Raw genomic sequence first — 10,930 nt, 5'->3', positions numbered from 1 at the left:
ATGTTAAATATCTGGTGCCTGTCTCCTGCTGCAAGATGATGGTCTTAAAAGCTTGGTAACTGTCATGCTGGTTGTGAGATAACCCTCTCTTCATTCCACACCCCCAGTTTATAACATGTACTGGTCACATCTCCTTTTATCTTGTGTCCAAATTCACTTACCCTTTACCTCTGTAGATAAACAGCCAAGGAGAAGTCACATCCTCTTGCCACAAACATGCAGAAGCTCTTTTAAACTATCCAGCTCCATGTTGCTTTAAATGCTTTTTGTTGATTCGTAACAAGTAGGCAGGCAAGCAGGGCTGAATGTACAGTAGTCCATTCTTGTGCTTTCTTGCATTCTAGGCTGATGAGACGAATTTAGGAAAGAGGTGAATAAGCTGTCATATGCAGTAGGCACCATGGCATAGATTTATTGTTAGTAGACTCTTTGACATAAGCACCTTGTTTTAAATATGATCCAGCACTTAACAGCAGATGCAGGGCAAACGCAAGAAAAATTATTTCTGTTAGCACCTTTTAAAAAGTCGTTTTACAATTTTATGGAGCAAAAGGCCTTCTTTCCCTCTTTAGAAGCTGAAAGCAGCACAGCTAAATGAACTTGTACTTCAGCCTAAGATACAGGTTGGTCCAGCTTGAAAGAAAGAGCCCCTTGTTTTTGTGTTGAACTCCCATCAAACCCTCTTACCTCCTAGTCCACCTGTGTTCTGTCAGATACTTTCCTCAACAGGAGTAGCATCATTCAACTGGTTAAAAAACCACACACACAAAAAAACAACCACCCCACCTGCTTTGTTCCTTGTGTCCTGCTTTAGCTAAGTACCAGAAGGAATGTATTCACACATCCTTATTGTAGTGATAGGAAAGAGGATCCTTATGTAACAGATGTTTACTGCCTCAAAGGAAAGAAGTAGAGCCATCCTGAAGAATTGTTTGTACTGTGGTGGCTAAAATCTAGGCCCTCCAGTACCTACAGGGGGCCTACAAGAAAGCTGAAGAGTGATTCTTTGTAGGAGAGTGTAGTGATACGACAAGAGGCAATGGCTTCAAAATACAAAAGGGTAGATTCAAACTAGATATGAGGAAATTCGTTACTCAGAGGGTGGTGAGTCACTGGAGCTGGTTGCCCAGAGAAGCTGTGGATGCCCCATCCCTGGAGGTGTTCAAGGCCAGGCTGGATGGGGTTTTGGGCAACCTGGGCTGGTGGGAGGTGTCCCTGCCCATGGCAGGGGGGTTGGAACTGGCTGATCCTTAAGCATTCCTTCCAACCTAAAACATTCTACGATTCTATAAAGTGACGATTTAGTCAACCTTGGAAGATTTTAATTCAGGCTACTAGAGATTAAGATTTACCGAGATGGCTGTACTTGCTGTTTGAACAGCTGTTTTTTTACACCTTGTTGGACTATCCTTTGTAACAGAGTAATTCCTTCCTCTTCTGCAGATGGGAATTTATCATATGGCAGTTTATCGTCTTAGCTGGAGTAGAATTCAATTGAAGATGGTTAAAAGTAGTATAAAGGACAAATGAATCCAAAAAACAACAATCAGAAAAAAAAATTAAGTCTGCAACTCACTGACATCTGACAGATGAAATTTTGTGGCTGTCAAATAAGATGACAAGCTTGTCCCTCTGAAAATAGATCACATCAGGACAGCTAAAACTTACTATGTTAACTTCATAAAGTCTCGGAATTTAGCTGAAATGATTTTTTCCCCCCAAAGTACAAGGATGAAACTGAATTGAGAAGATCAGGCAGCATCAGTAAGAAAGCTACAGTAAGATTGCGGTCTTCTCAGGTCTACAGTTTCTCTCTGCAGTCTGTTCCCTTCTGACACCATGCATCCAGTGGGAGAGGTAAGGAGAACATCTAGGGCACTGATGGGTCACAGCATCTTTCACACATCCAGCAAAACAACAGGAAGACGACTTCCAAGATACACTAGAAGTAGTAAAATTGTACAGTGATTTATTTTAAATCTAGAAATATTTTACATTTTTACATTAGTGTGCAGTTCATGATGTCTCAAAATACAGAGTGCAGATACACATATAAAAGTATGATGTGGGGCTAACCACAGGTCTCAGTAAAGTTACCTTAATTAAGGCATTAAACCCCCACCATATATTTTAAAAAGTCACATATAATTACATTCAAAATTTTATGCAATTCCGCTAACGTTTAATTAAATCTGGACTGGTAAAAATGCAGATACCTTCATTTCAGTCTGACACAGCTCACTACAAAGCCTGTGACAAAGTGTTTCACCACTGAAGTTTGCATATTCTCTTTTACTCTCAAGGGAATTAATACACACTCTTCATTAAAAAAAAAAAAAAAAGGCAGAATCATTTCTTACACAAGGTAGTTCCAGGTCCAAACTGGTGGCAGATGGAGCACCAGGTCCACTGCTCAGTGGTTATAACTACCATAGCACCTCTTTGTATGGGTATCAGCAAGCAGTGCGTGCCTTGGGAATTAAGAGAGTAGAGCTGAACTTCAATGTTACTTAAGTCTACATTCAAAACTTATTGGTATAAAACCAGCCTCTGTACACCATTTCAGAAAAACTGGGGAGAAGAACATCAAATACATTAACAGTATGATTTACTTTGAAAGACACTGGCTATAAATGCTGAATACAGAAGAGGGTTCAGCAACTGTCTCGAGCTGACTGTGACTGCAAGAATCTGGACAGTACTTACATAGCTGAGCTAGGGTACCCTTAAAGAATACATTTTACTGCTTTCCATCTTCTTGTCCAACTATGAAGCAGTCAATACCAAAAAGGCTAATACTTCTACAATCATCTTTCTTAAAAAAGGGTAGAACTGATATAATATTTTGTCATCTATGAAACACTGTTTATCCAATATACCTGAATGGTGTTGTTTCCAAACAATTTATTAAACCGACAATGTGCCTGCAATGTGAGGCAAAAAGCTATTATCTTGAATATCTAGCCCTCAAACCAACAGCTAGAACACTATTATATTATTTCTATCAGCAAACCGAAGATATTAAAGATTTGAACTTTTTCCGAAGGGTCATTACTTAGCCTCATTAACTGCTTATTGCTTCTCAGCCCTAAATATTAAACCTGCAAATGCTTCCTAACAAGACAGGAATGCACTCTATGCTTTAATTTTTCAATGCACAATGTTAGCTCAGTAACTAGGAAAGTCATCTGAAAATTTCCTTATATTTCCTGTATACTTAGAGTCCTCTATTCAACTATGGGTATGAGTTTGTTCCATTGAAACTTGAAGAAAGAACATATGCAAGACAGTATGGAAAAAATCAACTACTTTTTAATCCTTCAGCAATAGACAGGAGCGAACAACACGTTGACCTAACTCCAGTGTTTTACCTGTAAGAATTCAGAAACACTATGGCTAAAATTAAGAGATATTCACATTCAGGGTTCTTTGTGCCACCCAAAACCAAAACAGCTGAGACACTACTACTCAGTCAGCTTCAGCAACAGAACAGCCCTACTGCAGGTGCGTAGCCTTTGTAGTTAAGCCTTCACTGCTCAGAATTTGAGGATGCAGAGATCTTCTCATTGCTTCACCAAACACACTAGGATGCAGACAGACCTTGCCTTTTTGTTCACCTGATTCAAGTTTTTTGTTCTAACAGTTACAAATATCCCCCTTTCTTGCATTCTATTCTTGTGACTTCAGTTACCAGTGTTTCACGCATACTTTTACTGCAGTACTGAGCAAATGCAGGACAGCATGTAGGCTAGTGAATTACAATGCTTGTTTGTAACGCAATAGCTACATTCAGCTATTTTAATTCCAGTTAGTTATCCATTAGACCAACAGCCATACCATAAACCATTTGCAGAGATTAAAATACCCACTTATCTTCCAATGTTTAGCACATCAGTCTGTTTTAGCCAGTAACCTGTTATAAAACATGAGAGCTTAAGTTGACTTCCAAGCAGTGTTTTACAACTATATATTTTTCATAAAAATATAACCTCTGCCTTTCTAAATATCTGTAGAGATCTGTGGAGAACAGTGGCTCCAATCAGCTGATGTTTTAAAGAAAATTCCATAAAAATATCAAATCTAAAAGATCAATATAATATTTATCTTTGATTGGACCTAAAATTAATGTGCAGTCAAATCTGATTTTAAAAGTCTGACTAAAAAGATACAAGGATCAAAATATTTACATTATACACATTTTCCAATTACAGTGCTATTTCGAAAGTGGAATGTTTTTTAGAATTAAAATATAAATTCAAACCTCAAAGGGCAGCTCCAGACCAGTGGCATCTTTGTTTTTCAATTTTTTGAAAAGTAGAGATTCGTCATTAATATTAGAATTTTTATGTGTATATTATTTCTCCACCCAAAGATCTGTAGAATTACACTCAAACTACCATCATGTCCCACAAAGTCATTAAGTTAAGTGTTAAATAACATTCATATTTATAACTATGTGACAACATGGACTGTATATACACATACACACACACATACACACTTAAAATCTTTGATTTCCTAAGAGTGACTAGGTAGAAAAATGTGGATTTTTATATAAAAGTTGTTGCTAGAAAAATCTATCTAAAGCTTAGTACTGACAAGGTCTCCATTTCTAGACCACAGAGAAAGAACATTTGGACAATCTTTAGATCAGTTAAATCAGCTCAAGCTGATTAGTACATTTTTTCAATAATAAACTATTCCACTTGCAAAGGATGCAGCCACTGAGGTCTATAGAGCTCACACACTTATTACTAGAACTGAGCAGACCTACATACGATCCCCTTAGAACGATCACTAGATTGAAATCCATTTGTCCCTTGGAATGATTCTCTCTCATCGTAGCCAGGTAGAGGGTACCCACTGGGGCTCTGTGTCAAGTTTGTTTATTAACCGAAGTAACTCTTGATACGCCTTGTCAAGATCAGAATTCACAATTGCTGTGTCGAAATAGTGACCATTGTTTTGTTCCATCTCCCTCGTCTTCTCTATGATTTCTCTCAGCTCTTCTGGCTGCAATCAAAAACAGGGAGTTATTGCACGTGTGTACACCTCTCCCCCATGACAAGAGTAGCGAAATATAACAACTCAGGTTTTCTACATAAATTTTCATGGCATCATCAGCTACTTATAGCTAAGTTTATGACTACAATGAACCATGACATATTTTAAAGCCAAAGGTACTCAAGACTATGATTTCTGGCTGGCCACAAGTGGCACTCCAGTACAACTGTCCCAGACTGAAGTAAATGAGGAAGACAAAGCACTGCTCCTTTTATGACGTGCATCTGACTGAGGCTCAAAAAATTAGGTTGCTATGCTTATCATCTCTCCAGAAAAGACTGAAGATTGCAGAGAGAAGGAGGAAACTTATCCATGTAGAGAATACGATTATTTTTAACCCTTACAAAAAAAAAATCCCTGTTTTAAGACTTTGACTAATTCCCTTTTAGGTTTTACATCCATACAATACATGCATCACCCTTGCATCATGTAAGGAGGGCAAAACACAGCTTAGAACAGAGTGAGGAGCAATTCGTGATCAACAGCTGTATCAGGAGTCCTTTTGAGTAGATGCAGTTATGCTGTGAGAACTGTTCTTCCTTAGTCTGAGCTACATTATGCTAAATTAACACTCTGTGGGTTGAAAAGTACTACCCACACTATAAGGTAGATTTCAGGTAGAAGGCTAAGTGGAATCTACCAGTTATATACTGCATTATCATAGCAATATGCACTTTGTATCCCATAAACTAGTAAGGGCCTTTTCAGAGATTTCAGACACCTTGGATACATTTGTGGGTTATAATTCCACTCAGCAGAACTAACTTCTCATTTAACAAAATCACCTGAACTGAGGTGATAAGCTGAGATCTCAGAAAACTCAAAACTTGAAAAGTGAGCCTAGAAGATCAAATGTAAAGATTAATTTATCTAAAAAGTTAATACATTTTCAAGTACTTTTCCAAGGCCAGGTAAATTCTGAAAGAAAAAAAAATGCTCCTTAGAGTTCCTCCAAGATTTACTTGAAGACAGAGCAGGATTTCTGTAGTTTTGAAATAAAGGGTCGCATTTTTGTACCAAAATGCAGAGACCAGCACTGTGACCCAGGAAAACTGAACTAGCAATGGATCCTCTTACCCCATACCTCTCACATTCAGTTAAGGAAAGCACCCCATGCCCCCCCCGAGTACGGTCTACTTACTGACCTGCAGCAAACAGATCTCTAACTGTACCACTTCCCATGTACCATTGGTACCATTACCATCTCCCAGTTCCAAAGAAAAAGTATATTAATTTGTTTACCAAAAACAATTCAGATCTGTAAATTAAACAAAGGTTTCAGAAGAGGTGTTAAATGCATTACCTTTGGGTTTTTCCCTTCTTTGGCCAATAAAGCACGCAATCTCTCTTGTGAAGGTGGTGCAACAAATATTATATATGGCTTCAAGTCAGAATTCCGTAGTGTCTTCAATGACTGCAGAAAAAGGATTAATTATTGAACAGCTAACCAATTTCTGCACAATTGACCATAACAGTATTATTACTACCACTCACAGTGTAGTCACCATGGGCTATAAAATTGGTACTCCACCTTTTTTTTTTAAAAAAAAAAAAAAAAAACTTTATGGAACCCACACGTTTACTTTTGTTCAAGAATAACTTAAACTGAAGGAATATCTTTCAGTATGCTAAAGCAAAAAAGTCACCTAAATTGAAGCAACTTTCCTTACAATGCTAGCGAATGGTATGAGCTTTTAATTGAAAGAAAAACGTTTTAATACCAATCAAGAAAATTTCAGTTTATCCTTTCCTGTTTTGAAGATTAAAATACAGGACACTAAATATACTACATCCTCAGCATACTTTTTGCAAACTACATATGTATTGAGAGATGGAAAATAAAAAGAACCTGACTGTAGTTTAATTTTTCCAAAAGCTTCCTTCTGTCTGTCTTGGGACAAGCTACTATCTCTGAGGTAGATTTTGCAACCACAGAATTAGAGCAAGTCAATTTTAAAAGTATGAAAAAATTTTCAACATATTACGTGCTTTGTGATACCCATGAGCAATTCTAGCAAAGCATCACAGTCCCAACTGATGATGGCTTATTCTAGCATCCATACTACCAGACTTTATTGACGGTGTCTAAGTTTAGGGAGTCTCTTACAACACTTGGAACAGCAGCAGACATGTATACAGTATGGCATAACAGATCAGCTGTGTTCCATGACTAGACCTCCTACATTTGCCTAAATTTCAAAGTTGAGGTCTGCATGCATAGTTTATTTTTTCTTTCTATATAATCAAAAGGTCATAATTAAAGAGCTGTTCAATTTTGTTGATTTGATGTACTTTAACCCTGCCTCCGATAGGACTGCATAAACACATTCCCCAAATGCAGTTTCCAAGTGTAATCACAAACAACTTCATCTTCAAAAACCTCAGAGCTCCCAGAGTAATTGCAACAGTTAGGGACAAATTTTATTTTAGTTAATTTTTCAGTTGAGATATTTGGTGAGAAATATCTAGAAACCAAGGTCCCTTTTAACTTTAGCACAGATATAGAAGATGTTAAAAGGTAACCTTCTTGTTCCTTGTTTGTAAATATACACAACACACTAAATAGAGTCAACTAAACATCACTGAAAAAAACTTGGAATAAACATGGAAATAGACCTTGAACAGACTAAGGTTACACAAACCTACTATAGCTTTTAGATTTTCACAGTAGCTACTAGTATTAAAGCACAACAGACAACAGCTTTTGCTGTACCTGGGTATGAAGATTTAAAAGGCATATCTTGCCGGAGTTGATTACTTGCCGCACGGAGTCTATGCTGGTACCATAGAGGTTCTTTTCAAATTCTCCATATTCAATAAACTTCCCTGCAGCTATGTCATTCTCAAATGCTTGTCGGGAAATGAAATGGTAATCTCTGCCAGCTACTTCAGTCTCCCGCCTGCTCCGCGTGGTATCTACAACAAAAGCAACAAAAAAAACCAAACAGACAGTGATATACCTGTAGAACCGAAGGGGAGAAATCAATAGCTCTGTTAGAAGAGGTATTACTATCAAGCAAATAAGGCATTTGAAACATACAAGAAATATAGGTATTTTATTGTATGTAATAAATATCCCTGGAGAGATTAAACAGTCAAAGGCTGAACATACATTTAGATGTCTTCTTATGTTCATCTAGGAAATAAACAGTCAGTTATGTAAGGCATCATATCACCTGTGTGGCAGCATTCTGAACATGGAAAAAACTGTTGGTTGTTTATAACACATTATAACATTAAGCAGTTTATAAATCTAATTTCAGGTAGAGAAGACATTAAAAATAAAAAATTCAGTAGAATATAAGCAGCTTGGAAAGACACTGAGGACACCTAAATTTAAAATTATGCAGGATAGCTAGTTCAAAAGTTCTTTAAAAAAGAAACTGTCACATCTGTAAAACTTCTATAACTCATTCCAACTGTATCCAAACCAAAATATATACGTGTCACAGTGTTACAGAAGCATTATGTTGAGACACTGGATTTGCATTGACTTTCCAAAGCCACTTTTTGCCACACAAGACACAACTTGTCCTTTATCCAAGAGCTGACTCAAAAACCCCAAACTCCTAATTACAGTTCTCATCATGAGATTTGACTATAGACAGCATTTAGAATAAGCAATCATATCTGCCCATCAAACTTACGGGGAACCGCAGAGGCAAAGCGGTCCACTTCATTATTCATAAGTCTCTGCCGCAATTCATTTTGACCACAGTTCTGTGGACCGATCAAAACAATAGGCCGTTTCCTATTTGCTGGTTGATGATACAGTGACATTTCTTCATAGGTCAAAATTTCTTCGTTATCATAATCTTGACAGAAAAACAAAACAAAGTGACAGCATTTATTTTATCCCTTATTGCTAGTTGCATGCTGTACAAAATTTCAGGAAGCTCCCCTCTAAAACCCAGAAGATTGACTTGTCCAGTAAACCAAGTCATTCTTTTTCCCCCTCTGGGGAAAGAAAGGGTGTTTCCACTTCCTAATGACATCAGCAGTCATATAAACTAAGTAAACAGCTTTCTTGCCAAGGAACAAGTTTCTAGTACAAGAATAGCACTATGCCCAACAACAAAAATCATCATCCCAATCCCAAAGTACTTTTGTAAAAATATGGTGTAAGTAGCCTACACAACTCACTGTGGACAAAGTTTTCATTTACTAAACTTCACTATACATAGTGACATATTACAAAACCATAATAAAGTGGTTCACCATTGTAAGATTATGAGTGCTTCCATGCCTAAAAAGCTGTTTTATCTCATCTTTTCTAAAGACACTAAATGGCTCTACTAATCCCACCACCTCTTTTGTACCTTTCACTAAATGCTGTTACAAAGCATACTACTGCTACCACACAGAACACCATCATCAGGCAGTATTTTTAACTGCCTGGATTTAAGCATTCTTTTTACAAGGCTATTTGTAGAATCTTCTATAGTTGCTTTTAAATGCACGCTGTATAAAAGAGGTTACTTACCATCATTTTTATTTGCATTGTATAAAACCTTTTTCCGTTTCTTTTTGTTTTTCTTTGCACACCAGAGTTTTCCTAACCAAAATAAAATCATCACAATCACATACCCATGCAGTAAAATGCTTCCCATCCCACCCACTATCTGGATCTGCAGTTTTGAAAGCACAATGTTTTTCATTTCATTACAACAGCAGGGTGTATGAAGCAAATGCTGCATAGCAAGGACTTCAACTGAGACTTGGTAGATAAAATTATTTAAGAAAAGAGGCATTCCAAATTCTTCCATGTTAACCTAATTACGTTGTCCGTATTTATGATAAAATCATGAGATTTGTATCACTAAATTTAGGTTTCCATCTACACCAAGTATTTCAAAGAATCACTACTTCTGTATTATAAAAACAGAATTTTCTGTAACTCTACACTGACATGGCTCCAGGTAATAGTAATTAGCACCTCTATTACTTAGTGTCCCCCCCACCCCCCACCCCCTGCATTGGAAAGCATGTGTCTAACCTGATTTTTCTGGCTCCTTGTCTTCTTCTATAGTTTGCTTCATTGCTTCTCTTTGTTGCTGAAAACTTTTTCCTTAAAGCATTTAAAAGAGATAAAAGCAGTTAACATTTGAAAAACATTTCCACGTATAGCTGTGTGTATATATATATTTCCATATGTTCTTCTAATGACTTCCTCATTTTACTTTTTCCTAAGCTTTTATATCCCTGACACTTCCAGTGGAGTATGTCATATAAAAGAGAAACCAATGGGGAAAATATGCTTTCCACAGATATGTAAAATTACCTCACCTTAATAGAATGAATCTTAAAAAGAAAAAAAATCAAGCTCAATCAAAATCAAGACCACAATTAATATATATTGAACATGTACATTAGCAACAGCCTTTAAAACCAACAGTATTTGGAAGTGATTTTACTCATATTTACGCAAATGTGTCTGTTGTCTTTATGGCATTACCTACTTCAGGTGATGTTTACAGTAAAATTTCAGGGTTTTTTTGTTTTTTTTTTTTTTTGAGCACGTTATGTACCACTCATAGGGTGCTTTTTTTAATAAGCATTATTTTTAAGGCCCGTGTTTGCTGTCAAGCTACATACCTAGTATTATCATCAAATGCATTTGTGCATTTTCTTAGAATTATCATATAGCTTGTCTATCACTTTCTTCAAGAATGCAACAATGCTATGTTAGTAGTGAGTGGGAACTAAGGAACGAGCCGATTTCCTTCTCACAGCATCCCAAAATTTCTCTGAATTTTAGATAGGATTGACCCTTTCAAAAGAATTCCCAGAGACTTGTAGAGGTTAAAATTGCTGAGAAACCTATTTATTGCTTCCAAAATACATTCATCAAGGAAGAGATGCAGAG

General features: G+C 36.8%; 1 protein-coding gene across 1 annotated transcript in view; it reads right to left on the bottom strand.

The window, feature by feature from the left end:
* Positions 1–2,045: 2,045 nt before the first annotated feature.
* The window catches only part of PALS1 (protein associated with LIN7 1, MAGUK p55 family member), a 49,380-nt gene continuing 40,495 nt past the window's right edge, over positions 2,046–10,930 (bottom strand). Inside the window, exons 9-14 of the mRNA XM_084288361.1 lie at positions 10,061–10,132; positions 9,548–9,619; positions 8,712–8,879; positions 7,778–7,980; positions 6,368–6,478; positions 2,046–5,013 (exon numbers count right to left, since the gene is read on the bottom strand). Of these exons, the coding sequence (XP_084144487.1) occupies positions 4,837–5,013; positions 6,368–6,478; positions 7,778–7,980; positions 8,712–8,879; positions 9,548–9,619; positions 10,061–10,132 (803 nt within the window). The 3' untranslated portion in view covers positions 2,046–4,836. The remainder of the gene's footprint in view (positions 5,014–6,367; positions 6,479–7,777; positions 7,981–8,711; positions 8,880–9,547; positions 9,620–10,060; positions 10,133–10,930) is intronic.

Source organism: Netta rufina (assembly GCF_964035555.1).
Source record: "Netta rufina genome assembly, chromosome: 5".
NCBI classification, from domain to species: Eukaryota; Metazoa; Chordata; class Aves; order Anseriformes; family Anatidae; genus Netta; species Netta rufina.
The sequence above is the reverse complement of the archived record's forward strand: the minus strand, read 5'-3'. Positions and strand labels throughout refer to the sequence as shown.